Raw genomic sequence first — 15,377 nt, 5'->3', positions numbered from 1 at the left:
AAATTAAGGATACAATTGAAGCTGTAAAAATCCACATATAAATTTTGACTTCCCCAAAACTTAACTACTAATAGCCTACTGTTAACTGGAAACCTTACAAATACCCTAAACAATGGATTAACACATATTTTGTATGTGATATGTATTATATACTTTATCCTTACAATAAAATAAGCTAGAGAAAAAAAATGATATTAAGAAAATCATGAGAAAAACACATTTACTGTACACAGTGTACTGTATTTTTCCATACCATAAGTTTACAATCATCTGTTTTAGGCTCCACAGTTCTTCTGGGAGTTTTTTCAAATTGTTGATTGGAAAAAAAAACCAAAAAAAAAAACCATGCAGTTCAAAGCTATGTTGTTCAAGGGTCAAATGTATAACCAAATGAAAAAAATATAGCAATTTTATGTATTGAGAATATTATTTAAAAAAATACCATTTCTCCCAAAACTGATTGAATATAATCCAATCAAAACCCAAACAGGTCTTTGTAGAATTTTCAAAGCTAATTCTACAATTAATATATTGAAGAAGAACAAAATGAGAAGCCTTGTTCTACTGAATATTGTGACTTTTTATAAGTCATAGTAATTAAGGCAATGTAATATTGGCATAAATATTGATAAATAAACCAATTCGATAGAAAAGAGCCTGGAAAAGACCCATGGATAGATGGACAATTGAATTATGACAAAAAAGGCACTGCAAAATTGTGAGAAGGATACTTTTTTTCAATGAACAAGACTTTGACAATGACCTAGTTATGTGGGGAAAAAATAAAACATCCTATACACCTTCCCACCTCCATACCATAAGAAAAACCGTAAGAAAAATCAGTCTCAGGTGGATCACAGATTTAAATGTAAAAGGCAAAATGATAAATACTTAGGACAAATTTCTAAGCAGGACATAAAAATATAATTAAAACAGATAAATTTATTCATATTTAAGAACTTTGGTTTACCAAAAGATATCTTTAAGAGGTCTAAGATATAAGACATGGAATGGGAGAATACTCTTATAAAATATAATTAACAAAGAGCTGGTAATTAGAATATAAAAAGAACTACAAAAGAATAGGAAAAAGACAGACAACGCATCATAAAAATCTGTAAAAGAACTGGTACTTATCAAAAGAGGATGTGCAAATGGCAGATAATTGTGTGAAAAAGTGCTCAACCTCATTAGTCATAAAAAAAGTCAAATTTCTCCATGAGCTATACACTCACCAGAATGTCTATTGTGAACATCCTAATAAGATTCCAAATGTCAGGGATGTAAAGAACTTGGGAAACTTAAGCACTTCTGGTGGTGGTGAAAGTTGATAAGACTAATTTAAGAAACTGACAGTGTCTACTAAAGTTGAACATACCATATCAAGATCTCACAATGCCACTCCTGCATATGTACCATCTGGAAATGCACTCATGCACCAAGAGAAGTGTGCAAAATGTTCATGGTAGCAGTATTAATAAAACCAAAAGCTGGAAAGTTGGTGGTTTGAGGTGCATGGGCATGCTAAATAGCAATCTCAGATGATGAATAAAGAATTGGGTTTACTTAAAGAAAAGGGTGTGGGGATGCTGATATCCAAAGGGAAGGATTACATATCACTGAGCCATGGGTTATTGGGTTGATGTTGGCAGCACCTGGGAACTGGAGTTTCATCCTTATATGCATCCACTGGCAGGAAGCTTTTGCTAGTCAGTGGGTTTTGGGGGTCTTGGTTGGTGGGTTTGGGCCTACAGGAATATTCAATTGGATGCTTCTTTGGTTCTTGATGTCCAGCAGCATTTCTTGTGGCCATTTCCCCTGTGGTGGGATGTTTGTTTTTTGTTCTCCAGGGGCAGGGAGGCTTGCAAAATGGCTGTTGGGAATTATATTGCCTGTGTAAGTCCTAAATAAATGGATAAATAAATTGTGGTATTTACATACAATAGAAGAATAAAAGAACTGCAGCTTCTAAAAGCATGGAAGAATATCAAATCATATGATAACGGAGCCAAGTCAAGCACAGAAGGGAATCACCTTATGATTCCATTTATATATAGGACAACACCAGACAACTGACTCCATTGGGTTTAGGGATGGATACTTATGAGCTGATTATTATGAAAATCTGGGTTGGTGGGATGATTGACAATAATGCATTTCATGACCTTAGATCAGTTTTTGCCTTGTGATAAGTCATTATGCAATTTTGTTAGTGAACTTCTTTTCTCTATGTGTATTGTCTTTCCCCATATAAAGGGTTAAAAAAATTGATTTAATAAGAAAGGGAGAGAGTAAAACAAGGAGAACATATTTTCCTTGGAGGGGAGGAGAAGGCTAGGATCTCTGAGGAGAGACAGGAAAGAGAGGTGCAAAGGGGCAGAAAAGGGGAGGAGCCAGGAGACAACTGCTTCCTTTGCAATTTTAGAGGTTCAAGGTAAAAGGATCAACAGACACCCTAGGGAGAATCTGCTGTTTGGTACGAAGATATCTGCCTTATTGTTTCAGCAATCTTTGTCAGTAATGGGAAGGAAAATCTTTTTAAACTTTGCCTTTGACAGAAAAATGGCTCTGCATTCTCTTTGGCTGTACTTGGTCTGCTAGTATTCTGCACCTTTTATATTGCATAGTGCTTTATTTAGAATCATTTTTCTTATAACACCTCAAAAACTATTTCTTTTGTTGGCTTGTCTCAAAAATGTGAATGAGTTAGTTCTAATAATTCTTGGTACAGACACTTAAGGTATCTAAGAGTAAATTAAATATTTAACACTAATCTACAAAACTATTTAGGTTTTCATTCTTCTGAGAATTGTTCTTCTCTTTTTGGCCACTTATGACTACATGTATTATAATTTTTAGCCCTGGGAGTTAGAGGTGAAGCATAAAGCCTGTAAATGGATACTCCCTGGATTTCTTACTAAGTGAGAAAATGTCCAGACAAAGGAGACACAGTCAAGATCTCATTCCAACAGATGAATACTTTTTCTTGAGGTTAAAAATGTATGCTGCGATTTGGAGCAGGATATACTAATGTGAAAAAGTATTCCCAGTGATTACAAAGATATGCACAAGCTTTCACCCATCCTCTTCTCTAACAAAAAAGACCAGCCTGCCCCGTGTGTGTGTGTGTGTGTGTGTGTGTGTGTGTGTGTAGGGGTAGGGAGTAGGGAGTAGGGAGGAAACCAACTTCAGCCACTGATTGCCTCCCGTTAGCGTGCTCCAACATTATGTTTTTAGAGAGGAGAAATGGCTGCCTGGAAGAGTACTGGATGAAAATAGAGATGATGATGATGATGAAAATTTGTTTCTTTCTTTATGTCTTTCGTTCCAGTTTTCTGCAAATACACAACTTGTATTTCGCTGGAATGACCTCAATGTGTCTGTATGCTTTTACATTAAACTCTTTAAAACCTACATAAAGAATCTACGCTATAATTTAGGGAATTGGATGTGAGTGAAGGCTTAGTCTGGTACACAGCATCAATACATGTTACCGGTCACCATGATTAGTATTATTGTTATCCTTCAGGAGAACCACTATTTAGTCTTGTCTTGGCCGTTGTGTTGTATAGTGTCCTAGAAACCACACCCACCGTGTGACCCAGGCCAGTACTGCTCTTTATTGGATCTTAATTTTGACATCAGGAGAATAAAGAGCTTGGATTCAGTAAGCTCTTTCATTCAAAGAATTTCTGCCTCCATGGAATTTCTCCTAGTTTCCTCAAAGGCTGGGAGTTAGCGACCCCTGGGTGTCAGCAGTGGTTGGTGCCATGGTGTGTGGTGGTTAGGTGGGGTGGAGAACTGCAGGGAAGAGAAAGAGGGAGTTTTGCGGGTTTCCTCAGAAGGTAGCTTGTTTGCCTCTCCCTGGACAAGAGTTGTAGAGGTTCAGAAAACCTGGTGAACAGATGCCAGGGACAGATGTTAGCTAATCTGGTCAACGAACATAGCGTGTAATGCATTTGGAAATCCTCAGCGTTGCCCTGGGATGAGGGCACTTACTGGAAGAACAGACCCAGAACTTCAGAGTAGTGAGCATAATGCTGCATCTCAGAGGGTGAGCATAATGTAATTACCATTTCATAGGGTCTGGATTTTGATATGGAATCTTTTAGGTTGGAATGTACCAACTATATGGCTGTGTTGCTCAAGGTACTCCATGGCTTTGAGCCCCAATTTCCTTACCTGTAAAATTGGATAAACATCTAATGTATCAGGCTTTTGTGAGGGGGAATGGGGCAAGGCAGAGTGGAAACTTATTCAATGAGAGCTGTTCTTATTAGACGAAAATTAATCATTTTTTCTAATTCCTAAGACATCAGGTTTACCCATGCTTTAGAATTCTCAAACACCTCAGTACTTTTCTATACTGATTGTACTTACAGATTCCCATCAGCCCCCTCCCACCAATCCCCCACACCTGTCTTGGGCTGTGGCGTGGAAGGAGGAAGAAGCACAAAGGGGAAAGACGGGCAAACCTAGTCCCATGGCCCCATGGCCCCCTGGCCTCCTGGCACCGTGGGGCCTGTCATGGCGGCCCAGCCACAGCTTAGGTGATCTCAGATTGCAGAGCATGAAGAATGGAACGGCGTGGGGGTCAGCGCAGCTCAGACCCCCGCCCCACCTGCGGTCCCCCAGGCAAGCCAGGCGAGATCGCCGGCTCAGTGGGTCCGCGCCTCACGCGGCGCGGTGCCCGCCCGGACCCTGGCTCAGCCTCGCGCCCCGGCGCCCACCTGGGGAGGCGGCGGCCCGGAGCTTGGGCGCTGGCAGCCGAAGCCCAGGCGCGGTAGGCGCGGGACGGGCGCCAGAGCCCCCGAGCGCCCCGGGCCCGCGCGGGGCCGGACCTACGCCGGGCGCCCTCCCCGCCCCCTCCGCGCGTCGCCCCGCCGCCCGCCGCCCTCGGCCCCCACCCACCTTCCGCTCCTCCCCTCTCCCCACCCTCCTCCTCCGCCCCCTCCCCTCCCCCGCCGCCTCGCCGACTGCTCGCAGGAGCGTCTGAGCCGCCCGGGCCCGGAGCGCAGGCGGCGAGGCCACCGCACCTGCAGCGATCGGACAGCCGAACGGGCACCTCGCCTCCCGCCACCCGCCCTCCTTCTCTCGGGCGCCGGGTCTCCCATGACGCCCGAGCCCCCTGACCGGCCACAATGACCACTTCCCTTCAAGATGGGCAGAGCGCCGCGGGGAGGGCGGCAGCCCGGGACTCGCCGCTGGCCGCCCAGGTGTGCAGCGCTGCCCAGGGGAGGGGCGACGCCCGCGACCTGGCGCCAGCCCCCTGGCTGCACGCGCGAGCGCTCCTGCCCCCGCCGGACGGGACCCGCGGCTGTGCTGCAGACAGGTAGGCAGCCCTCCGAGGGCGCGGGGGAGTGTCCTGGGGTGGCAGCGGGCGAGGGGGTGAGGAGGCGGTCCTAGGGGGTGAGCCATGTGCCCAGAGCTGGGCCAAGTTTGTGAAAGTCCCCGAAGACAATTCGCTTTGAGCTGGCTTCTGCCGGATCAGCAGGACATTGGGATCTCGCCGAGCCTTATAAATAGCATCACCGTTTCATTGAGAGCTCCCGGTGTCTCTCTCCCTCTGCCCATCCGTGTGAAGTAGGAGGCCGAGCTTCAGGCTGACCACCCATCTCCCTTCATTCTTCGTGGCCCTGTATTTAAAAACAAACAAACAGACCTTTTTATTGTATATATTTAAAAAATCCTACCACAAATGAGTTCACCTCCCACATAGAGTCTTACAAGCGACCCCGGAGAAGCAAAGCGCGGATTGACATTTGAGCCGTCTTGCTGTTCAGCAGGAAAGAATGGAGGCTTTACAAGGTTTCCCATTCTCCATAGCGTTCAGCACGAAGTGCCTTTAGAGTTCACAATTTTACACATACTTTAGAAAGGAAAAAGACTGCAACCACACACAAACCTTTAGTCCTTTACATTCATGCATTTAATTGGTACTTTTTATCAGATTTTCAAAGTGCTTCAACTTCACTAAAGTTAAAATTACTTTCACTGGACTAGAGTATATTTATACTAGCAAGTTCTATTCACTTACCCTCTCAAAAACACTGCCTTGTGATTTAGTATCTATAAGTACTTGAAAAAATCAACAGACTGTGTGTGGGCAACGTTGTGAATGAAATTTGAAGTGAGATGAACCACAGCTATAATTAATAAACCATAACTTCCAAAAGTGATTAGTAAAATAGCTTAGGGATGAATTCACTAAATTTTTATAGACTTTGTCAATTTAATGGATGCATAACAACGCCTAACTCTTAAGGGTGATTTTGCATTAATAAATATATAGTATATATTTTAACGTCAGGAAAATTATCAACGTGCTGGAAATGGGATTTCCATGCCTGGTGACTTTTTTAGCCTCCCCCCCACCCCCAAGGATAGGATACTGCTGATGAGATGGTTGCATGTTAATTAACATTTTGTTTTAACCTACAGAAAGTACATCACAGACTGTTGTCACAGAGTGGTGCATGTTAGCCTTAACTTTTTAATTCTGACAGCAATTATATTTTACTTTCTGTTTTATGTAAATTACATCCTATGTTCTCTCGGTGTAGGAGAAAAAAGAAAGATCTCAATGTTCTGGAAATGCCATCTATTCCAAACCCTTTTCCTGAGCTATGCTGTTCTCCATTTACATCTGTGTTGTCAGCAGGCCTGTTTCCCAAAGCAACTTCAAGGAAAAAACAGGTATTCATTAAGGATTCTAAATCCACATAATCTTTACAATATTCAAGCATGGCCTATTTTATTTATTGTTTTGTTAATCCTCACCTGAAGATATTTTTCCATTGATTTTTAGATAGAGTGGAAGGGAGGGAGGGAGAGAGAGAGAGAGAAACACCAATGTGAGAGAGAGATATCAATTGGTTGCCTCCAGTACGGGCATCAAACCTGCAACCCAGGCACGTGCCCTTGACTGGGAATTGAACCCACGACCCTCTGGTCTGATGCTCCAACCACTGAGCAAACCCAACCAGGGCTAACATGGCCTATTTTATTTTTATTAATTAATTAATTAATTAATTAATTAATTAATATTTTATCCTCACCCGAGGACATTTTTTCATTTTTTGTTTAGATAGAGTGGGAGGGGGGAGAGAGAGAGAGAGAGAGAGAGAGAGAAACATCGACATGAAAGGGACACATTGAGTGGCTGCCACCCGCACGACCAACCAGGGCCGGGGACAAACTGCAACTGAGGTACGCGCCCTTAGTGGGAACCAAACCCGGGTCTCTCTGGACCGCAGGCCGATGCTCTAACTGCTGAGCCAAACCGGCCAGGGCTAATGTGGCCTATTTTAAGTAACTCTATTGACTGACGGAGTTCTTTGGCATTATTTTTCCTTAAGGATGCAGTTTTCACAGTTGTATAATAGGAATGTTAAAACTTAACCTGTCAGGCTTTTGGGATGGTTTAAATGAGAAAATATCTGTACAGTGCAGAGTAGGTGGGAGAGGTCGATGTGATACTAGATTATCAATTTTAAGTCAGGAAGTGGAGGGGGGGCAGTAGTATTGGGGTTTGAAGGGGATTGCTGGTTTAATACCTTCTTTTATCTTTCACATTTTCAACCCAAACCAACCTCATTTACTGAAGGAAAGTGATGTAGTGAATCTGTGGCAAAGGTAATTGGAGTTTAGGACTCGACGTCTTCTTTATTTCAGTTAATTCCTCTCACTGAAGCGGCTTCTGACTGAAGAAAGCAGATAACTTGTACGTGGTGACTAGAAGATGGGATTCGTTTTTATGTTTTCCTTTCTTTATGAGTTTCTAGTGTGGGACTGACTTAAGCAAATTAGATTTCAAGGATGAAGCAACTAGTGGGAGATCCATCACAATTATACATTTTGAAAAACAAAACAAAAAAATCCATGTATTCTAGAATAATCCTAACTCTTCTTAATATTCTTCCTCCCAGTTTTGAATCAACAAAACAAAGAGATGCTTCTCTAGGCAAAATGCACCTTGTTCTTGCAGGGTAGAAGCAATAAATTTAAACTGTCAGATGCTTATAGTGAGGAGAGAGGGGGATAATGAACAGAGAGGAGAACACAGTCGATCATTTCCACCCATCTGTTGTTCCTTTTCTTTTTTTCTGCACTTTTACTACCTGCGATGGTTCAGTAATGTGTGTTTATAGTTTTAGGAATGGAGGAAATACCCTAGGAAAGAGATGAATCCTTGATAACATATAGCAGTAATAGAACCAGTAGGGAAGCATTACCTGGAATGTTATATTTTGATCGAAGTCTGATATAATAAGTCATCTATATATATTTGGGGGGGGTGGCGAGGGGGTGAAATTTAATTGGTGCATGTACTTTTTGGTTAAGGAATGGAGAAAGTGGGAGTAAATATTCCCAGAGTGGAGCTATGTTCTGAATTAGGCCGTAAGTGGGTGGGACTGTGACTTTGGATGGGGAGATGGAACAAGAAAGATACTCTCTTGAGAACTTTATTGTCAGGGTGAGGTTTCAAGTCAGAGCCCAAGGTCAAGAAATGCCATTCTGAAATGTCTAGGCCCTTTGAGAGCTCAGCATTTGGGGATATAAATGAGATTATGGATGATAGATTTGACTCTGTGTCATGGTGGTAGGAAAACTTGATTCTAGATTGTCTGTGTGACTCAGAATGAGAGCAGGAAATCTGATGGCGTTTCACAGATTTCCCTGTTTATGGAGGGCCTTTACGTTCCTTGCACCTAGGCTCTGAGGCACTGAACGAAGCAAAAAGGCCATCTAGAGGGATTTTACCAAAATGGGGCTTTGATTTGGAGTTGAGTTAGGGGTTGAGTTGAAAGGACTGTAGTGGGAGAGGTTTGGGCTTACTCTCACTTTAATTTTGTGAATGGATATTGAGAATGCCTGTGTCTAAGAGGTGCATCCATGGGGCAGGCTTCTTTTGAATAGAGAGATAATAACTATTGTATGGTTATATTAATGGAATAGAAAGAGACAGAGAGTGGGTGTCAATGTCAGGGTTAAGTCAGGGTGTGCCCTAAGTGTGGGTAGTCATCACCCTAGAGTAAGACACTTTATCTTGGGAAATGACATTTCTTCAGATCAGGTTTACCAAATGGCAAGATGGGAAAAGGGTGCTATGTTCCTGTTGACTCTGACGGGTTTCCTGCTCAGGCCTCGTGCCCTGTTTCCACAGTGACCTTCTCAGAGAGCACTGCACCCACACAGACAGCTGTGCCGTTTCATGAGCAGAGTTCTGGCCTGAGTCCTGGAGGCCAGTCCCAGAGGGGCGTTCCTGCCGGAAAGGGCACTTCCTGCTGATCTCTTCCTTCAGCCCAAGGGCTGGGGTCTCTAAGAAGAGAAGACTCTTTGTCTCAAAGTTGAGAAGAGGAAGGTGCCTTTTCATATATTTTTTTCTGTTTTCTTTTCCTTACCTAGACTTTGCATTTAGAACTTATCCTTTGTTTTTATTCCTTTGTATATGCTCAGTTCTTTGGGATGAGTGAGGTTTTGGGAACACATGACTCTATGTCAGCATTTTCCCCAAGGTCAGTATCTTGGTGACACAGATTACCCTTTTACAAGATGGTATTTCTGGCCCAACTGTCTCTCATCATTGGTTGAGATGATATAAATGACAGTATGGGATAGGTACTATTGAATATTACTTATGGTTCAAACATTTTAGTAGATGTCTCTTTCTTTGTATTCTCTCTTTCGTTTGGTTTGTTTAGCCATTCCAGTCATTTTAACAATTCTTTATCCCTATAGTAAACATGAAGGATTGCTTTTTATGTACAAATAAATGCCAGAAAATCTGAAAGTATCCAGAATAGAAACGTAAATTTTATATGGCTTTTCAAAACTATAGTCAAAACCATTTTATAGTCCATAAATAATTTTTTTTTTTTTTTTTTTTTTTTTACAATTTGAGTTGTCTACATAATGCATGAGTGGCAAAGTGCAATGAAACCACAAATACGACATGCTTTACCTGTTTTTGCAAATACAATATCCTGAAGTATTCAGTACTATTGGCATCTGGTATTTTTATTTAAAAATGAGAGCTAGAAAGAGATAAAATCTGAGTTCTTTCCTTACCCTCCCTCCTACTACTATTTTTATAATACTGGCCAGATATATTTCCCAGGCATATTTCTTTGTGTTCACCAATAAAGCAGATTTGAAATATGTCTTCCTTTTGTGCTTGGACCCAGCGTGTGTAGTAGCTCTGGTTAATTGCCTCCCAGGACTATGTGGTATAACTAATTGAAAATAAAGCCTCTGAAGTTTTTAAAGGTAAAAAGACACCTATGACAAACTGTGTCATGGAATATTTGAGCTGGGCGAGATCTCTGAGATCATCTGGTCGAATGTCCTTCTTTCACGGAAGAGTAAATGGGAAGAAATACTGTAGTTGATGGTGGTACAGCCAGGACCTGAAATTTGGGTTTCTTGAGGCTTTGACAATCTTTTGTTTAGAAAGGTAGAGTTTCCAAAGAAATCAAGAACCTTAAGAGTAGTACAAGTAATAAACTTATATCAGTATTTTTAGTTATTACTCTGCCAATAATCCAATAATGGGTGTGACAGATGCCATTTGTATATATTGTAATATTTAAGGACCTGGAATCCTTTATTTCTTTAACAAATATAACTGTGTTTGTGTTTTTTTCCCCTCTAGTTTTCTCCTCCATCTTTAACCTAAGATTGATAGGAAAAATCAATCAAATACTTGGTTATACTACCAACTAAGACTTATTAGTATTACTAATAACTAGCTTTTGTATGTATGGTCTACAGACTGTTGTCTCACAAGCACACCAGTAAGTGGGTCTCCTAGCCACATTGTAAGCTTTAAAAAAGAAAGTACAAAAGCAAGAAGTGATTTGCCTGTGCATCCACAGTTTAAATAAAGGGAGATAAAAAAGATGATTATGTCTCAGTGTGCTTTGCCCCTCACCACACTGTTTCTAGTCTGTTCTATATGGAATTAAGCCTTCTTGTTATTTCAGAAAAATATCTTCCAAATAATTAAGAAATGACTTTTCCATATGCTCTGCCGTGGAATTTTTTCTCTCTCATTTGTCAAGGACTATAGAAAGATAAGTTTATCTCTGTCCCCAAATTAAGGGCCTCTGCTTTCAATCCTTTGTGATGTAGTAATTATTCCATTTTGTGTAGTGCTGAAACTGTATGTGGTCCTATAGGAATTTTGTGTGGCTGCTCCATTAACTAAACTCTCATATATTCATTTCTCCAGTATACACAGTAGAAAGCAATAAACTATACCCCATATTTCCATTTTCCAGATTTGGCAATTACTGAGATTTTGTATCATTTATTTCATCTATTCATTTAAAAAATTTTTGTCTTTGTTGAAATATTAAAACAAATTTTTTTTTTCTTTATTGATTTTTTTGAGAGAGAGAGAGAAAGGAAGAGGAGAGAGATACAGAAACATAGATGAGAGAGAACATCAATTGGCCTCCTCCTGCATGCCCCCTACTGGGGATTTGGCCCACAATCTGTGCATGTGCCCTGATTGGGAATCGAACTGCCAACTTCTTGGTGCACAGGTCGATGCTCAACCACTGAGCCACACTGGCTGGGTTTTGTTGAAACATTTTAAAGTAAACCCCATACATCCTGTTGATTGTATCCTTACCTAGTATTATACAAGTCTCTGAAAAAAAAAAAAAACCACAACATTTTGTTAAAGAACTAAAATACTTTTATTACCTAACAAAAATATTAATTTATTGGTATCATTTAAAACCATCTATAATCAAATTTTCTCAGTTGGAATGATACATGAAATCATAAAATTACAAACTAGCTGTATATCAAAGTCTTTAAATGAGCGCTTTGGAAATTTAAATTTATTTTCATATGAAACAACATCATAAATTGTATTTAGGCCCCCCAGGCCATTTTACAAAATTCCACTTAATATGAAATGAAATCCAAATATCATGTACATGAAAAAGAATAATAGAAACAATACTTGCTTCTATTCGGGTTTCAAACAAATATGTCTTCCCAACAGCAATTGTTACTTTTGCATGTTGGCGCTTGATGAATATCATTTTTCTTGTAGAGGAATTTGAAAGTACACAGATCTTTGTAGCAATATTGAAGCAGGCTTTAGAACAGTATTTCTCAAAGTGTAGTCACTGGACCAGCCTTCCTCAGAATGAGCAGGGATGCTTGTTAAAAACATAGAAACTTGGACCTCTTGAAAAACCCACTTAAGAGTAACTTCCTGGTGAAGGACATAGGAATTTGACCCTTTATTTTATTTTTTCTCTTTAAAATATGTACAAAAATCAGGGGTACTCTTGCCCTCTGCTGAGTTTAGACTCTGGGGCAATCTGACTTTTAAAAATTGTGAACAATTTCATTTAGTTGACAAAAGGTAGGAATATTACAAATGGACTTTAGTTGGTATTTTGTCCAGGTATTGATTGCTGGGAGGAAACAGAACCTCACATGAACTAGCCTGGAAGGTTATGTTATAGTACCTGAAGGCCAGAAGTTCACTGATCTCATGAGCAATTGGAATTGGAAACTAGAAAGTCAGCAAAAACCCCACAGCCACTTTCTCCATTCTCTTTGTTATCCTACAAGCAGAGCACACTGTCTCTGCTTCTTGGAAACCTGTTTCATTTTACGGCATTCTCTGCAGTCTTGCTCGTCTTGATTGTGTGTCAGTGGATATGACCCCAAATAGCCACCCTACTGGAATAACTATTTCCTTCTAATAGTGGGTCAGCACTTGGTCACTGACTGGAATCTGTATCTGGACAGAGATGTAGCCCAGAGTGTTCAGTTCTTATTCAGTCAGCTGTGGTCAAGGGGACATAGGGACCTAGACCACTGCTCATCCAGCAAGGCTTGTGGGAACACATTTTGTGAACAGGTAGTGCAGGTTTAGTAGGTATGATATATAGCTGTGGAAAGGAAACAATGGACAGCTAGTGACCCAGAAAAAAAAGATCTCAAAAAACAAGAGGGCACAAAAACAAATTCTTATCGTTAAGGGTATGGCATGTGGTGATCCACTTATTGGTTTGGCTGACTTAGCCCATAGTGTCCAGTTTCTTCACCTCACTTCACTTGAAGCGTATTTATTTGATAGTGGTTTCAACTGATGCCACCCTTCAGAGACAGGAAACTCCCTCGGCCATTGTCCTAATGCGATCCCTAGGCCTCTGGTGACAGGAGCTACCAACTCCAGTTTCTGCCTACTTCTTGCTGGTTCCCTTCATTTGTAGCAGAAGACAGCTGTCTCGCCCTATTTGAAAATTGAACTCCCCTAGAAAATATTCTGTTTGTCAAGGTTTTATTTCCAGTTTGAAGGTTGCCTCTCAGTTTTGGTTAACTTGCAGGGGACAGCGCCATTCAGCCTTTGTCTGCAACGCGGGTTTTGTTTTTCAGTTCTTTGGTAGCGTTTGGTGTGTTTTCCCCTCGGGGCATATATTAACTTCTATCAAGAGATGGAAAATTGGAGTCATTCATGGTTCAATATAAACGTGGATCTTAATTAATATGAAAAAGCTTTCTGCAGACTTATAGCTGTTGCTTTAAAAATGTGAGCTTATATAGAATGGTCACAAGTTCTGTTGTGTCAGTGAACACAGATGTGAATTTGATCGGGGATAAGCAGACTTGGGAATTGTTCTTTTGGCATTCTAGGTAAAGGATAGCTCAAGGGAGAACATGGGAAGTGGCTGAAAGCCTTTGCCAAGGCCCGGGAGCCAAAACGTTTGGAATGAATTTACAAGAGAAATGAGAGAGCCAATATGGGGAGAACAGCCTTTAGTTCTTGTCCTTCCCTTTGGTCCCACAAACAGGAGGATTACTATTCTTAACGAGCTTTCAAATGTTTCTGTCTGTTCCAAAAGATCATTTATAAGTGGGCTGTTTAGTCACATACATTTTCCCAGAGATGTATTGTTACAGGTGGAGGTTATGTTGTTAGGGCCGTCAGTAAAAGTTTTTAAACCCCGAATAGCTCCAAAGAATAGTACACTTACAACATCCTATATTCCATTTTTAATATTGTTTCTATGGAAAGATGTGAGCCAACATGATGGGATTAAAAGATATGAGACTGGGAATCAGCAAGCCTCGTTTTTAGTATAGTCCTGCTGCTGCTGAGGGGTGTAATAAGAGACTATTGCCCACACTTTCTCGGCCTCTAAGCACTGCGATTTCATCCTGTTCCTAGAGCATTTGGTTCTGAAGACTCTTGAAATACTAATGAATCCGTGTAGTTTGTACAGGAGTCTTGGAGGTTTTTCTTTGGTTCCATGGGCTCTAGAAGTTTTCTCTCAGCCTTTATTCAGATCTTCCCACGTAGTCACCACACCTTCTTTGATAAAGAGTTCATTAGGGGCACCATGGGGCAAGGAGCATAGGAGCCACCTCCTTGGAAATGATGGGGGCAGGAGGGCTAGATAAAGTCCAAATTGTGCATTAAATTTAGGTCTAAATATTAAAGAGTCAGAAAAGGTATATTTGGAAGTGGGGTCAGATCGGGTGGTACAGTTGCATTTAAACTTAGATATAAGGCTGTGAGAACAGATGTGGACATTTGAGGCTGATGTAGGTCCAGTGTGTGCTTGGGTCTGCTCCACTTTCGAGTCATCCACTGGTTGCTCAAGACAGAAACCTAGGAGACCTCTTTGTAATCTTTGTTGAGTATGACTCCATCTTTGACCATAATACACTGGAGTCCATTAACTTCTCTCCATCCCCACTGCTGCCATCCCAATTTAGGTCACTGTCTTCTCCTGTACAAGAGCCTCATAAATGGCCTCCTTGTTTCTTTTTTAGCCTATTTTGGTCTATTCTCCATTCACTTGATAGAGTGAACTTTTAGAAATGTAGATCCTATTATTTCACTCCTGGTCGAAAAATTTTTGATAGTTTAGAACAAATCTAAAATTTTACCTTGATCTCCAGGACTATACATGGTTTGGTTTCTATATACCAAACTCACTTGCATTCTTGTCTTTGTTCATTATACTCCAGCCACGGTGAAAGGGAGTCCTACCTGTTTGTGAACTTGGCAAGTTTTTTTTACTGGCTGTTTATATAATTCTATTAACAGATTCTATTAAGAAAGATAAAGTTATATGCTAGAATCCTGGACCAATTGGATTTTAGTAGTATATATATATTGCTTTCATTACACACATGGGATCATATGTAATGAAATTAATGATATATTTCTGTCTTTTTTAAAATCCTCAGCCGAGGATAATTTTCTATTTATCTTCAGATAGAGTGGGAGGAAGGGAGGGAGAGAGAGAGAAATATCCACATGAGAGAGACACATCGACTGGTTGCCTCCTGCATGACCCCGACCAGGGCCTGGAATGAACCGCAACCGAGGTATG

General features: G+C 40.9%; 1 protein-coding gene across 1 annotated transcript in view; it reads left to right on the top strand.

The window, feature by feature from the left end:
* The first annotated feature begins 4,588 nt into the window (after positions 1 to 4,588).
* Positions 4,589 to 15,377, top strand: part of GRB14 (growth factor receptor bound protein 14) — a 106,885-nt gene continuing 96,096 nt past the window's right edge. Inside the window, exons 1-2 of the mRNA XM_036254165.1 lie at positions 4,589 to 5,332; positions 6,564 to 6,696. Of these exons, the coding sequence (XP_036110058.1) occupies positions 5,142 to 5,332; positions 6,564 to 6,696 (324 nt within the window). The 5' untranslated portion in view covers positions 4,589 to 5,141. The remainder of the gene's footprint in view (positions 5,333 to 6,563; positions 6,697 to 15,377) is intronic.

Source organism: Molossus molossus, unplaced genomic scaffold (genome assembly GCF_014108415.1).
Source record: "Molossus molossus isolate mMolMol1 unplaced genomic scaffold, mMolMol1.p scaffold_m16_p_11, whole genome shotgun sequence".
NCBI classification, from domain to species: domain Eukaryota; kingdom Metazoa; phylum Chordata; class Mammalia; order Chiroptera; family Molossidae; genus Molossus; species Molossus molossus.
This window is presented reverse-complemented; position numbering and strand designations above follow the sequence as displayed.